The sequence below is a fragment of the Pelodiscus sinensis genome, chromosome 2 (assembly GCF_049634645.1).
Source record: "Pelodiscus sinensis isolate JC-2024 chromosome 2, ASM4963464v1, whole genome shotgun sequence".
NCBI lineage: Eukaryota > Metazoa > Chordata > Testudines > Trionychidae > Pelodiscus > Pelodiscus sinensis.
In genome coordinates this window covers 193920450-193936245 of record NC_134712.1, presented here as the reverse complement: position 1 = coordinate 193936245, position 15796 = coordinate 193920450, and the positions used below count along the sequence as shown (strand labels likewise).

The 15796-nt window shown below is 40.5% G+C and overlaps 1 protein-coding gene across 14 annotated transcripts in view; it reads left to right on the top strand.

The window, feature by feature from the left end:
- Nucleotides 1–15796, top strand: part of OXNAD1 (oxidoreductase NAD binding domain containing 1) — a 98964-nt gene that overhangs the window by 21221 nt on the left and 61947 nt on the right. For 6 of the 14 annotated variants that reach the window (XM_014578661.3, XM_075922116.1, XM_075922114.1 and 3 more), the window contains 3 exons: nucleotides 1537–1779; nucleotides 9606–9714; nucleotides 10422–11810. In XM_014578661.3, the coding sequence (XP_014434147.2) occupies nucleotides 1537–1779; nucleotides 9606–9714; nucleotides 10422–10576 (507 nt within the window). In that variant the 3' untranslated portion in view covers nucleotides 10577–11810. The other 8 variants (XM_075922111.1, XM_075922110.1, XM_075922118.1 and 5 more) reach the window with 6 other exon arrangements.

Genomic DNA, 15796 nt, shown 5'->3' with positions numbered 1-15796 from the left:
AGAGGGACTCACCTAGTTGTCCACGTTACACACTGCAGTTGTTAGCAAAGAAAGAAATATTTTGGGTTTTAGGGTAATGATGCTATTTACTTTATAGGCTTGCTTGCTTCCTTACAATCCCAGTTCTGTGTAATATCTCTGCTTCAAAGAATTTTCTTTCCTTCATCTTTCTACTGGTAGTCTCTTGGGGCTTGGAGCATTGCTTAATTATACATGCCTGATGCTGATGGAAAATCTGTTTGTGGTAGACCTGTTTGAGACATTGTCACTTAACTATAAGCCCAAGAGTTACCTTTTTGATCGTGCTTTACTTATTGTTTTGTAAAGCACTTAAGACTGTAATTTCTCAGTCTGTTGGAGCCTGACAAGTGACTAGCTTAGTCTTCGGGTTCACTTCCTAAATGGTATTATAGTAATAGCATCCTACCAAAATGGCAAATAAGAATTAGTCTTTCAACATCCTGTCTCAATATTTTGTTTTGTTTTTCTTCACCTTAAAGTGAAGTGATTTGGCCTAGTCTGTTTCAATTGCTATTTCCTGATAATAAAAGAGACTTTTGAGAGGCAGCACTTTTTTGATCTGTGATGAATTGCCATTCCTAGTGATTTTTTTTTCTTCTCTGTTTTTTACCTTTCTTGCTTTTTGGGTTTGTCCTGCCCCCTCTGTGTGGTGTACTGTAGAGTGAGAACATACAGTTCTGGTCAGGAATTCTGTCTTCTCTTCCAGGTTCTGCTACTAACTCATGGTCTCAGTTCCTCCTTTACGCAAGGGTGTCAGTCTAGAACTGAAACAGCTTTCTCATATTCCAAGAGGGCATTCCTCAAGTATGATATATTCAGGGCAGTTTCATTTTTCCACGTATTAAATTTTATTTCCAGAGTTGTTCTCAGAAACTACCCTCTATTCATATATGACTGAATTTTGATTTTGAAAGGGAAAAGCAAACCTTGTGGCTTTTGCAGTACTTTAAGAAAACAGGTAGAAATATCCCTGTTTCTTTTTGTGGTTTCTCTCCTTTTTTGAAGTGGTAGTGGGGAAGTCCTTTTTTTGGTCCACACTACTGCAGCATGACTTCTTCCAGTGGCCTGCTTCCTTTTCTCTTAGAAGAGCCTTTCTGAGAATTAGAGCTCTGGACTTAGTGGAAATCTCAGACTTTAACCTTGGGTCTTCACAGCAGCACACGTTTTTATTGTGTAAAAATTCTAGCATGAATCCCTCCTTAGTTGAAATATTCTGCATTAGCCCTCAGGGGGAAATGTCATCAGTCTTTCTTTATTACAGCTGTGCCTTGGCCTGAGGACAAAAACCTGGCCTCTTCAGGGCAGTCAACCAACTGACTTCAGATAACTGGGTTAATTTTGAGTGTGTGTTTTAGAATACTTGAGCTTTCCCTCACTGGTAAAATATGTAAAAACTAACAATGCTTATCTTATCCTAAAACCCAGCTTGTCTTATGATTTAGCCATGTAAAAATGTCTTGTGCTTTTGTCCTTTGCTTTTAGTTAAATCTAAAATATTTTATTTTCTATCCCTAGTGCACTCTTGACTCAGAAGTGGCTCTGCGAGTGGGAGGCAATTTCTTCTTTGATCCTCAACCTGCTGACTCCTCTGTAAACCTTGTGCTAATAGCAGGGGGCGTAGGAATCAACCCATTGTTCTCTATACTGCTACATGTAGCAGATTTTCTTAGGAATCAAGAGAGTGAAGGAAATGGGTATAAAATGGAAACAGTGAAGCTGTACTATAGTGCAAAAAACACTAATGAACTCTTATTTAAGGTAAGTAAAAGGAAACTAGAATTTCCTTGAATTCTTTGTCCTTTTCATAAGGTTTATTGTTCTTTTTGTTTATATTAGTGTAGTGAGAAGGAGTGCTACTCATAGACCAGGCCCCTCTTGGGCTAAGTGCTTTACAAACACAGAACAAAGACTATCCATTCCCCAGGAAGTTTGTATACCCTTTTTCTTGCTCCTGTTGATTTCTATGGTACAAAATCAGGCCTTATATTGTAAATTTTGTTATAATTCTCTGCATATCCCCCCTTGTTCCTGTTTTACTGACCTTAAATATCTTTGATTTGCTTTCTGTTTGGGAACATCTGACCTAATGATCCAGTGTAATGGTTGCCAAAGAGACAATTGAAAGCTAGTCACAGGTTGTCAAGTCAATCTGTAAAAGCAATTCTAATGGAAAATGTCTTCTGAAAAATTCTTTCTAAAATTACACAAAGGCCTATATTACATTTTCATGCATCTTCAAGGTGCCCACATTTACAAAGATTGCATAGTCAGGAAGCAATATCAGTACATGAGGAGGAACATCTAAAGAAATATAGTATTGTGGCATTAACCACAGCTGCAGTTAAAGCTCAAATATTTCCAAAATAAGCCTTCTACATTTCTATTCAAAAACCTATGCTGCTTATACTAATTAGCTCCTTAAAGACAATTAGCCAGTTTTTCAAAAGTCACATCTAAATTTTGATGCCTCTATTTCTGAGTACTCTTCTTAAGACACTGATTTTTTTTTCAAGAGCACTCATTAACTTCAGCTGGAATTTTGGGTGCTGATCACACCTATCATCAGACCCTTGCTATTAAAAACTCCCTAGATGAAGCTAGAGATTACTTTTGAAAATGAACCAGATAGTTACTGATGGAATTTCAGAGAAGCTAGGATTTAGCTTTTTTCCGATCATGTGATTTACAGTCTTGGCTTATAGAATAAGAATTAAACTGATAATACTGTTGCTTCAAAATATTTTTTCTCCATGTAAAGCAAAACTGAATAGTGAAGTATTACATCCTATTGAGTGTATCTGTGCACATCAAATGGCTGAACATATGTATTGGTATTGTTTCAAAAGATTTAGTAAATGTCGTGCTGATGACTGTTGTTAAGATGGTTAACCCTGGATATTGACATCTTTTCTGCACAGAACAGCAGTATGTGTTATGCAGCATTATTTTTCAGTATGCAGAAGAGGTTCAAGTTAGGAATGTTAAAATGTGGTTAATTGACTGGTTATTCAACTAGTCAATAGGCACTTCCACATTCCTCCTTTGAAATGTACGAGAGCCCCCACTGGGGCTCTTGCACATTTCAAAGGAGGAATGCAGAACTCCACATACAGCCTGGGGCCAGCAGGAAGTCCTGCTGACTCGGGGCTACACTCTGGTGCCTTCTTTGAAATGTACAAGAGACCCCAGCAGGGGCTCTTGTGCATTTTAAAGACATGGAGCACTGGGTCAGCTGGGACTCTCCAGCTGACCCTGGGCTCCACTGTCCTTTGAAATGCCACCTCCGTGTGTTTCAAAGGGGCTCCCACTGCTGCATGGAGCCCAGGATGAGCTGGGAGTCCCTAGCTGACCCCGGGCTCCACGGCAGCTGCCTTTTTGAAATGCCAGAGGCGGTGTTTTAAAGGGGCAGCCACCCCACAGTTGAGGATTATCTGTACAGCGGCTGCCCCTTTAAAACACCACCCCTGGCATTTCAAAGGGGCAGCTGCCATGGAGCCAGCTGGGGGCTGCCATGGAGCCAGCTGGGGACTCCCAGCTGACCCCGGGCTCCACGGCTGCCCCTTTGAAATGCCACCTCTGCATGTTTCAAAGGGGCAGAGGAGCCTGGGGTCAGCTGGGGAGTCCCCAACTGATCCCGGGCTCTGCATGGCATTTCCACAGAACCTGGGATCAGTTGGGGAGTCCCCAGCTGACCTTGGGCTCCATGGCTGCTTCTCTGAAATGCCACTTTGAAATACCTCTTTCCCCCTCTTTGCTGCCTCTATCTCATAGAGGCAACAAGTGGGGGTGGGGAAATCGACTGGTCTTTAACATCCCTAGTGCAAGTGTGTGCACCTGTGTGCAACAGCAGCACAAGGTTGCCAATAATGTCCCCCAAGTGTGTGTCAGAATCCTGATTCAGAGCTGAAAGGGTCACTTGGTTTCTCTTCATTTAGTTCTTGGCCTCCCAACAGAGGTGGCAGTAAATCTGCTGCTGTTTTTTGTGATGTGGACACATGCACTAGGAATTGAAATATATTAAACATATGCCACTAAACAGCTCTCTCATAGTCATGACTTTGGTGACCTTTTATGTCAAAGATGCCAACCCTCCCTTATTTTCAGTAATCTCTTGATTTTTTTTATACGTACTTAAATTATTATTTCAGGCTTAAATTTATCAATTTTGCAAGTGCGCACACAGGGATATATATATTAAAAAGAAGTGTGTGCCTGTGTTACTAACCACCACTCAGGTCCAATGAATATAGCAAGTAACATTGTAGTTGGGGGGCATGGATATTCACCATCACCATCTCTAGTGCACATTTGCAGACTGACACTGAGTCTGATAGGAGGCAAGTTGTGATGGTTTTGAACAGGTTGGAGAACTGCTGAATCAACTGCCCAAACCAGAGGCTGTATTATGCCCTCTCTGGCACACATGTAGCCTGCTGGACTATGTTAATGTGCTGTAAGTACCTAAAGCAGGGGTGGGCAATAATTTTTGACAAGGGGCCAATTCAGAAATCTGGCTGTCCAGAAGGGGCAGGGCCAGGACACTTCTGTGCTTTCTGGCCCACAGACCCTCATTGGTTTGGGCATGGAGGAGCGTGTGAAGTCTCCTCCCACCCCCAAGAGAACCACCAGCTGTTCTGAACAGCTGTCTGTCCCCTCTAGTTGCCCACACCCCTGGTAGTGGGAAGAGACTTCGCACGCTACCCTGCCCTACCCTGCCCTCAGGTCAGTCAGGGCCTGGGGCAAGGGCAGCATGCAAAGTCTGCCCCTGCCCTGCAAGAGAGCACTGCACTTAGTCACCCGCGAGCTGAGCAGCAGCTGTCAATTGACTCTAAGTGCCGAACCCCTTGCAGTGTGGGAGGAGACTTCACGCATTCCCCATATCTCCTGGTTAATCAGGGCTTGTGGGCAAGAGGAGCACATGAAGTCACCTCCTGTCCTGCAAGAAGCGTGCAGAGCTTCTAAGCACTGTGCACTCCTTGCAGTGTGGGAGAAGGGTGGGAGGAGACTTCGCGCATTCCCTTTTTCCCCCAGAACCGAGGCCTTGGGCGCAGGGGTGCAGCAGGACCTCCATGGGCCAGATCAACCTGTTTGGCTGGCCGAATCCGGCCCACGGAGGCCCTTTAGCCCACCCCGATCTAGAGTATTCCAGGAAGGTCCACATTGGGCAATTAGAGTACAACACACAGCCTATGCAGTGGCCTTATTAATAGTCACGGCAGCTTGTCTCCTATTAAACTCTTACCATGGAGTCTGCAGAAGAGAAGAAGCCAGAGTGGCCGGAGGAGGCAGTGATAGTAGAAAAGGAGAGAGGGAACTGAAAGAGGAAAGGGAAGAAGAGCATCATTCTGTGAGGGAGGTCCAGGCTGAGGACTGACCAAGATAATTAAGGCCATAAAGTGGCATAGGCAGGCATCTTTCCTCTTCCCCACTACTGACTTTGACCATAGTCAAAGGTCTTGGTTTCTTGAGGTGGAGGGAAAGGGAAGGTTGGTGTAGAGAGAAGTCCAACTTCCCTAATTGTTTAAAAAAAAAAATCCCTAAAAGTCTCAGAACAAGATTGACATCTGTGTTTTGATTATGGCTGGATAAAATAAGTTTAAAAGTTATAAATTTCAATTTCAATTTTTTAATTGGTTATATAAATTTCACACCCTAAAATGTCAAGGGCCTGACTGAGAATTTCTTGTATAATTTGAAAATGCGAAGTCACTTTTTTTGGCATGAAATTTTGCAATTTTGAATTTAAAATGCTGGGTTTGGTCAAATTTCTACTGAAGAGATTAGACAAAATGAAGATGTAGAAATTGTAGCACAGAGCTGGAAGCTATGCGTCCTTGTAACATAAGGGTTGCTAAGGATAAAAATATTAGCAATTATGATGTGTTCAGAATTTGCTAATCCTAGAAGTGTAAGTACCTATATCAATTTTCTTTAAAAAGCATTTTTAAAAATTACTTCTGTTTTCTAGCTCAAAAGTGTGAAAACATAGATGTGGGAGGTGGGGATTTTAGTACGGTGTTTCTTGCCCAGAACTAGTTTTCATCATGTTGCTGTAACATCATCTCATACTACTATGTGGATTGTTTATAGTTTGTAATCATACTTTGCCATCATCTGAATGTTTGTGACAGTTTAAGGATCAGGTATTGCAGCATTTGGGTGTAAGGTCACTGATGTAACTTGTTAGGGTGCATCTACACAGCACCCTTAGCTCAAAATAAGCTACTTGAAGGAAGTAGACTGTAAATGGGTGAAAACTTCCAGTGAAACAATATTTATGATTTGCAAACCAAGTTTAGGAAACTCTGGTGTATTTAAACACATTAAGGGATTGAGCTGCAAGATGGCTGCTGTACAGATTATCCAAGATAAAACATAAGGGGAAGCCTGTTAGTATAACGTTGTCTAAAGTGCTTGTATCTGCCAATAGGTTCTGACTTCTGTTATTCTCCTGAGCGAGAAAAAGTCAATCTGCGCAAGTCACGCATTGCAGAGACAAATTAAAATAAAATAATGTCTTGCATATGACATTAATAAAATAATGCAGAAGTTGTTGTGACAGTTGGCAATGATTTGCCCTCATCTAATGGAAGGTCTTTGTGTTTGACCATAGCACTTTTGTGATACGATTACAAAGGCAAGGAAGATAGGTAGTGGAAAATCAGGGCTACTTTCATCCACTGATTGCATAGTGATATTGTTTCGTGTATCGGAGATAGGAATTATGGGCATGATACCGTAAACTAGGCAAAGAATTGATGAGTTTCCCCCTCTTAGTTACAAAAACCCTATTGTATAGTATGGCTATGACACTTAATGAAATTAAAAGGTAACGTTTCTTACAGTTTCTTTCAGTAAAAAAATCTGTAAATGCTGTGATACTTGCCAGTCAGCCCTCAGTTTGTCATGTCTAAATTACAAGTTTTTTGGGATGCAGACTCTCTCTCGCAATGGATCTGTGTAGTATCTAACACAGCAGGGCCCCCTCACTGGGGACTGTAGAGTTTATTGTAATGTAAACAATAAATAAATTGGGGGAAGTGGCAATTATATGATCCTTGTTTCTCAATTTTGCTAGGCAAGTCAAAATTAATCAAACATTATGCATTATGAAAGGTGTATTGTCTGCACAACTCAGTAAAGAATTTTCTTTCTACTTGCAGAATTGCATAATTAAGTCAGATACATCCTTCAGGGTAAAAGAAGATATTTGCTTCTGCTAACGCATCCCATGTTCTTTGCTTCTGGGGGCAGAATAACACACTTGCATCAATAGCTTCATGCAGTAGTGCAACAGCAAAGGTTCCTGTGTGCTTGATAAATAAATATATGCAGTTTTTAATGAGGATGGGGATGCCTGTACTTTCTAGAAAATCTACTTCTACAATTTTGTGAGAGAATAGTCTTTATATTACAGCATTTTGGAAAATAACTGTTTGATAAGATGACTACAGGTTACATTGCCATATTTTAATGAATTATTATCTGTGTTCTTCATGATCTCTTGAAATTTAGCTTTCAGAATATACTAAAAATTCATTGATCGATTTGTAAATCAGGATATGGGGCTTGGTGTTCCTTGTTATGAGATTACTCCATATTAAACGTCCCAGGAAACCTTTAGTGCTTCAGCAAGAATATGGTGGACCCTTTAACCCCAAAGAAAAAATTGCTTGTGAAGCAGGCCTTCCTTTATCACCTTCTCATGCTAGAATAGTTCATTGCTCTGACATTTTCCCTTGTGCATTCTCTTCAGCAACTTCATAGGCAGTTACTATTCTTCAACTCCCATTGAAAATGTAGCTCTATGGTATATTACCCACTATATAATTATACCATATTAATGTAGTGTTTTTCCAGTTGCTGCTTAAATAGCTGTCTCAAGTTTCATTAAATGTGAATGTGACTGTTCTTCCCTTCCCACCTTCCAGTCACTATGAGAAGAGAGGTCTTTTGTCCAGCTGCCATATCCATTTTGTACATTCGTTGTCAACTGGCGGATTCAGACAGACAGAGGAAAAAAACATCTCTGACCCAAGGATGCTGGGGAAGCGCTGCCTTTCTCAGTCAGCACCCATTGTTAGCACTGAGGTGTGTGAAGAATCATGGCCTGCACTCCTTGAGAGTGAATGTATAGCCAGCAGCGAGGTCAACATCCACTACTGGCCCTGAGCCAAGGTGGGGGTGGGGAGAGGCAGCTCTTTGCCTCCAGAAGAGGCAAGGCCTGGGGCGAAAGGGGAAAGGCTGAGGGCAGCCAGCTCTCAGCACTGCTCGGGCCACAGTCTCCCCCTTCCTCCAACCCTGCAAGCTGCTCAGAGCAGCACTCTGGTGGCAGTTCAAAGGGGCCTGGAGCTCTGGCCACTGCTGCATTGGGCCTGATAAGCAAGGGGGCAGCCTGTGAATTTGCTTATGAACCTGCTTAGCCTGGACCAGATATCTCTCATCTTTTGAAGAAGATTTGACTAAAAAAATCACAGAACTCTGCACAGTTCCCCGAGTATCTTGTGAACGGAAGTTGGCAATAATATGGAAGTAAAATTGGGTCTGTATCAAGGGTATTGGCAGAGCTGTTTGCAGCATTGTCTATCTGTATACCTTGTCCTATTTGAGGGTCTCTTATTTTCATGAGCACTAGAGTTCGCCCAAAGTCTTCAAAGTGAGTTAAAGGACATCTCTATATATTTCTGTATCTATTCTAAATCCAGGCTTGTTCTCATTGACCGGGAAGCCCATGACAGATTACTCAGACTAGAGGGTAAACAAGCTACAGGATACTGCATTACAGAATATAGTTTGGATTTACATCATAATCTAGCAAATATCCTATAATCTACTTTCTTTAAAATTAATTTGTGGAGCTTTGCCTGTTACCTTTAGTTATAGAAGTCCCAAGTTGCTTAAATCAGAAACTAATGAAGTCGTAGTTGTGAAACTTCATTACAGTGCTAGTCTAGTAATTTTCACTGAGCATTGACACGAGGCCACTGGGATTTAGGTGAGAATGAGCAAATTTGTGGATTATAGAATTGAGAATTAATGAGTTTCTACTCAGAACCTTAATAGGGTTAAAAATTTAGCCTGTGGGTAGTTTTAATTTTTCTTGAAATATAGGCCAGTATATTATCAAGGGGAGGTGGTTCCAGACTTGTACCAAAAGGACAATTGAAATGCACAACTTGTTCATTTTTAAGTAAAAACATCAGGTTTCTGGAAAATGGAGGGAGGAAATGGAGACCAGTTTGCCTTTTTGACAGCTTCACAGCTGCAATAGGAGAAGCCACAAAAGAGCGGAAATAGTTATAAGATGCAAGTGTGGTTTAATTACAAATTACAGTTGCAGAAACAGAGAAAAACATCAGCAATATAATTGGTAGTATATTCAGATTCCAGATAAAGAAGTCGAAAGTGCTTAAAGTTCTGTCTTGTTAAACTCAAATAATCAAATTCTTAAATTAAGAGAATTTGCAGTACAGAATCATAGCATATATACTATAGTACAGTCAACCGTGTTCTGGGATTCTGTGCACACATCTGCTTTGATTTAATGGACTCTGTGGTATGACCAAGTATGTCTAATATTCCAGAATAATATCTTTGGTTTGATGAATGAATTTCCTGGAAAGATCACATGCAGTTTCCATGTTACCCAACAGAGTTCACAAATCAGTGAAGAACTTCAGCCCTATATCACTGGTATGTACTGTGGTGTTGCCTAGAGATGTTAAAGCAATTGGTTTGGAGGGAATTATGACTGTAGTGTTGTTCAGCCTATACTGAAGTGAATTTTAGTACTCTTACAGATGTTTGTACATAATCCAATGTTTTATATTATCTAACAAATTATCATACAAAATGGGGAGGAGCCCAGTGGATAAGTGGGAAAATGTGTACCTGAGAAACATGAATAATCTAATTGTATGTACTTTTTGGTCCTTTTTAAACTTCATACCCAGTCCTCTCCTCTGCGTGTTAAGTGCTTATATTATTTTGCTCAAAGCTGTAATGACAAAGCAGGATAAATCCACAGCTATTAAGTGATGTTGGATCATCATTTCCACTGTCCTTGTCACAGAGGGAGAAAGAGATCTATTCTCAATTAAATATGGGATATTTTAATTGTACAGTATTATGACTGTTATTATTAGTAATTGAACAACAAATGTCTTGCAAATTAACACTGGGTTTTTTTAAAAACTGATGTTAGCTTTCAGGTAACTAAGTGGTTTTGTATACTTCTGTGTGTGGTTTCCTAACTTGAGCAACCTTAAACAGAGGACGGGTGTTGGAGTGCAGAACCACTAAATTATGTTTGAAACTTTTAAGCCACTGCCTTTTGACTATATAAATATCTATTTTCATATTAATTTTCTGTTCTTATCTATGTGTATTCTCTTTGGTAGAGGGAAGAATATCTGAAAAGGAACTAGAAAAACATGTGTCTAAGGATACTTTATGGTACATCTGTGGTCCACCTCCAATGATAGAATCTATATCCAAACTACTAGAAAACTTTGGTGTTCCTACAGACTGCATTTACTTTGAAAAGTGGTGGTAGCAATGGCTACTTAGTAGAAAATAAAAACTGAAAAAAACTAATCTATGTATTTTGAGAAATAAAAAATGCCTGAAATACACAGAAGATAGATTCTACTATGATCTCACTGACTGCAAGATTCACTATATGCACACGAAATCTTCTTGTATTTCATAACAGTTCCTAAGTTATTCTATAATGCACTCTGATTTGGGTTATTATTGTTTTATTGCTTTTGGAAGAAAAGCATAATGTATTTTATATTAAAGACACGAGCCATTTGATTTTTGTATTTCAGTCATTTGCTATTGATTTTTATATAATACTTTGTTAATAAGGCAGCTTTTAAATATTCAAATACTATTTTTATGGCTAAAAGTTAACATGTAATTAACTGTGTAAAAATGACCAGATTTAGTCTGTAACATATTAATTCAGACCATAATTTTGTAAGCTAAGCAAGGTCCGACTGAGTCACGAATTCCTGAGGATCTCATCTCCTGGCTGCTGCAGATAGTGATATTGACCAAGTACCAATATTGGCACAATCCCCAGAGTCTTATTTTGATGCTGTAGCCTGCGAAGGGTGCTGTTCTTCTGAGATTACAGTTCTTTGAATGAGATTTAAAACAGTTATTGACCAGTTCTGGGTATTAAAGATCCTATAACTATTTTCAAAAGACTGTTTCACCGCCTCTTGGACTAATTCTGAATTGTATTCTGCTATCTAAACTTCCTTTTAATTAATTGGATCATTTACTTATTCACTTTCTGTTATATAAGGGGGAAAAAGCCATTTAGATGGGTTTCTGTATACTACTGCCAGCTGTATTGGTGGTAAGTGAAAGAGCAGTATACTCCGGTATGAATATAAATTGTTAATTATGTGAAATGTTTTGAGGCTAACAAAGTGCTACATAAATCACATCATATAATAGAACACCAGAGTTATGAACTGACCAGTCAACCGCATTTGGAACTAGAAGTTCATAATCAAGAAGTAGCAGAGATCCCCCTCGTGCCCCAAAAGCACCAACTATATTACAGCACTTGGATTAAATGTAAATTACTTAAAAAAAAAAAACCCACAGGAAAGCATTGTTGGTTTTTGTTTTGTTTTGGCATGGTAGTTTCAAAGCTGCATTAAGTCAGTCTTTGTCTGTAAACTTTTGAAAGAACAACCATAGTGTTGTTTCTGCTCATTTCCGACATGTTTGAAACTCTGTTATGGTGTGATTTAAGATATTTAAACATGCATGTGATTTGTCTGTTGCTTAAGAAATAGAAGTCTTCATAATAATGAGCAAACTGATTTTCTCAACATCCATACAGAAAAGGAGTCATATAAGACTGTAGAGCCCTTCTGATTCCACAACCGTGAGCTATAGATATCCACATCTGATGATGTATATATTTGGAAATGTGTGGGGTTCGAGATACAAAATGTGTATCTGCATCTCCATCCATATTTGCAAAAATGAGCTGTGAACATATGCATCCATATCTGCAGATAGCCAAAGATTTTTGCAGAGCTCTGCAAAAGACTACACTCACACTTTCTTTTCCTGCAGTGTATATACACATCCCTTCTTAAAGATAAATACATGGAACTAGAGATCACCACGGTCTATCTTGCATTTGCTTCCTCACATGTAGGAGAGGAACTTATAACTTATTTAAGGTGTGTCTACGCAGCACCCTAAGATCAAAAGAAGATAAGCAATGAGCTATTTCGAGCCATTCCTTATCCTTCATGCAACAAGGTTTACCAGGATGGCAAAATAGCATGCCCGTTATTTCGAAATAACAGGTGGCTTGTGTAGACGTGGGGTAGCTATTTCGGGATTCCTCTGGTATCCCAAAATAGCTGTGCAGTGTAGATGTATCCTTAGTGTTTATCCATATGGATTCCACTCTTGCTCTCTGTGCACTGAATGCTTTTGAGATCAGATGCTTTTGACTATCAGTTTCTTTTGGGGACCATATCTATGCCCTAAATGTCCTTGCACCTCCAAGACAAAGGGGATTCAGGGTGTTGCAGGCCCAACGGTTCTTCATTTCCTTCTTGCTGCCTATAGCAGTGATATAAAATCTTTGCCATGTCCATCTGCTGGCTTTGGAATCTGTACAACACAGGCCATAGAACCTCCCCCAAAATAATTCCTAGAGAATGTCTTAGAAAAACAGCTCAATTTAAAAATTACCAGTGAGGAGAGACCTTGGTTGATTGTTGCAAAGATTAGATCATATAGGTATATAGGTAGTGCTTTGCCCATATGCTCTCTTTTATTTAAAGAGAAGCTGGATAAATTCATGGAGGTTAGGTCCATAAAAGGCTATTAGCCAGGGGATAAAATGGTGTCCTTGGCCTCTGTTTCAGAGGCTGGAGAGGGATGGCAGGAGACAAATCGCTTGATCATTGTCTTCGGTCCACCCTCTCTGGGGCACCTGGTGCTGGCCACTGTCGGTAGACAGGATACTGGGCTAGATGGACCTTTGGTATGACCCAGTATGGCCGTTCTTATGTTCTTATGTTCTTATGTTAAGCTACAGTCCTCTCTGTAGAGCATTATGTGAGAAGTAAAATCCCTAGATTGAAAATGAGTTTCTTCATGCAAAACTCCAATGCCATTTAATGACTGGCACTCCTACCGCCTCTCTTGCTGGGGAAGGAAAGAATGGTTGGTTACTTTTATAATTGTTGTTCTTCAAGATGCGTTACTCATGTCCATACCCAATATGTGTGTGCACATGCCGCCTGCATAATGATCGGAAGATTTTTTCCTGTGGTGACACCTCTTGGCCTACCTGGCTCCTGCTTCAGTTCCTTTTTGCCAAAGGCAGGGAGGGTCTGGAATGAACGTGACCAACACATCTCAAAGAGCAACAATCACACAAGGTAAGTAACTTTTCTTCGAGTGATTGTTCATGCGCATTCCAATATGCAACTAATCAGCAGTTTGTACGGAGGAGGGGTCGGACCTCAGCTTGTTGCCGAGGGCAGTACAGCTCTACTGAACACTGCATGATCCCATGCCTGCTGGGTGATTGCATCATGAATAATGAAGGTATGCACGGAGGACCACTTCACGCCCTGCAGATGTCCTGAATCAGAACTTGTGCCAGAAAGTCCACCAAAAAGGCTTGTGCCCTGGTGAAATGCGCTGTGATAGGTGAAGATAGCACCTTAGCCAAATCATAGCACAGCTTGATACACACAGTGATCCAGGATGACAGGTGCTGTGACTTAATCAGGAGGCCCTCATACATTCTATGATTGAGACTAAAAGTTGTGTTGACCGTCAGAACAGTTTAGTGTGCTCAGTACAAAAGATAAGGGCATGCCTTATGTCCAGGGAATGCAGCACCCTATCCCTGTGTGTAGCATGGGATTTTTTAGGAAGAAAAATGTCCTGATAGATATGAAAAGGCAACACCACCTTCAGCAAAAAGGATGGATGGGGGCACAGCCGCACCATATCCTTATGAAAACTATACAGAAGTAAGAGTCCACTGTTCCACCGTTCATCTGGTGGAAGAAATAGCTACCAGGAAAGCCACTTTGTAGGAGAGGTTGGCTAGAGAACAGATAGCCAAGGGTTCAGACGGGAGCCATGACCCGAGAGTGAGACAGGGTAGCCGTCACCTTCCTGAAAAGTGAGCTTCTGTGATATTGGCAGTGCTAGAGCCCGAAAGAAGCGGACAGTTTCCAACCTGCTTTCCATTAAAGTCAATCTTTACATGTACTTTCCTCAGGACTCTTAAGCCATTAAACTGGTTTATACTATATCAATAAGGCTTATTCTCCCTGTATCACAAATACCATCTCCCTTTCACACCCTGCTGCCTCAGACTTAAACATGAACAGAAAGTTAAACCAAGCTAGTCACTTGATAAAAGTTATTTCATATCCTTTTGCTCTTGTAATTATCCCTTCCCCAATTACGCCTTTGGCCTGACATGTTTTGTGTAGCGTGAGAAAAAAAGGACAGGTCTTATTCATTGTAAGAGGTAATGTACACCTCAAGTATCACAGAAACAATTGTAGCAATTTGACTAACTGTACCAGTAGGCTCTGAACTAACAGATGTAATTTGAAAAAAAATCAGATTCCTAATACATGCTTTCTTACCTGACAAACTTTTAGCCTGTTGGCAAGCACACAGATTTCCTTACATGGACCAAAGAACAACTTAGATCCATACGCATCATGGCTGTAAAAAATTCTCACTTGCCTGAAAAAATTTCTTGAGGTCCACAAATCTCTGTGATGCCTGTACGTTATATTCTTTAGTCTCAACACTAAGTAGTTGTTTGTGGTGCTGCCTTACTGATGAATAGTTTAGCATCTTTTGCATCTTACTAGTTTAATAGTAAAATGTCAGCATTTTCGTACCACAGAAGTAATTTATAATTCATTTGATCTGAAGCCATTTTAATTGAAGAAATTGGAAGAATTATTCATGCAGTGTACAGACATACAGGCCAGTAGCAATAGTGTTTATTTAGTCCAGAGTGATAGCAGAGGCTTCTGCCTGTTTCCTATTTGAAGGGCACCAATGTAAAGGGAAAACAACAAACATCCTGCTGATGATGTTGAAGAACCATCACATTTCATTTTGGAAAAGTGTTCTGCAATCTTTGGGTGGTAAAGAGGGATGGGCCATTACTGGAAAAAATGAGACATTTGAAAAAACAAGTTTGATACATTCTTACATAGTCTCTTTTTAGAAAGTGGTTTTTAAGTTCCCTTGTGCTGGTACTATATTACATTAAATGTATTCCTAATGTACTAGTCACCATGAGCTCATTTGTTATTGTGGGAATGATGAGATACTTCTATGGGCCTGCCATTAATTAAATAGAAAATGGTTTATGGCCAGTTACCATTATCACATCACAGCTATCCGCTGCCTCGGCTGACAGGGTGTTTTGGAACAACTAAATCTCTTAAACCATTATGATGTTTTTTTTTCTCATATGGATGAAGTGCTGAACGTGGTACAGGTTGAACCTCTGTAATCTGGACTTCCCTAGTCCAGCAACACACATGGTCCAGCATCATCGGCCACCCAATGGGTGCTCTGGGGCTGGAGCATTCACTGGGAAAAACGGGCAGGCTGGGGCCAGGAGCATTGCTGGACCAAGGAATAGTGGAGCCCTGGGGCTGGTGGTAGGTAGCGCAGCCCTGGAAACTCTGTTGCAGGTATCCAGGAACAGAGTTCTGGCACTGAGGAGTGT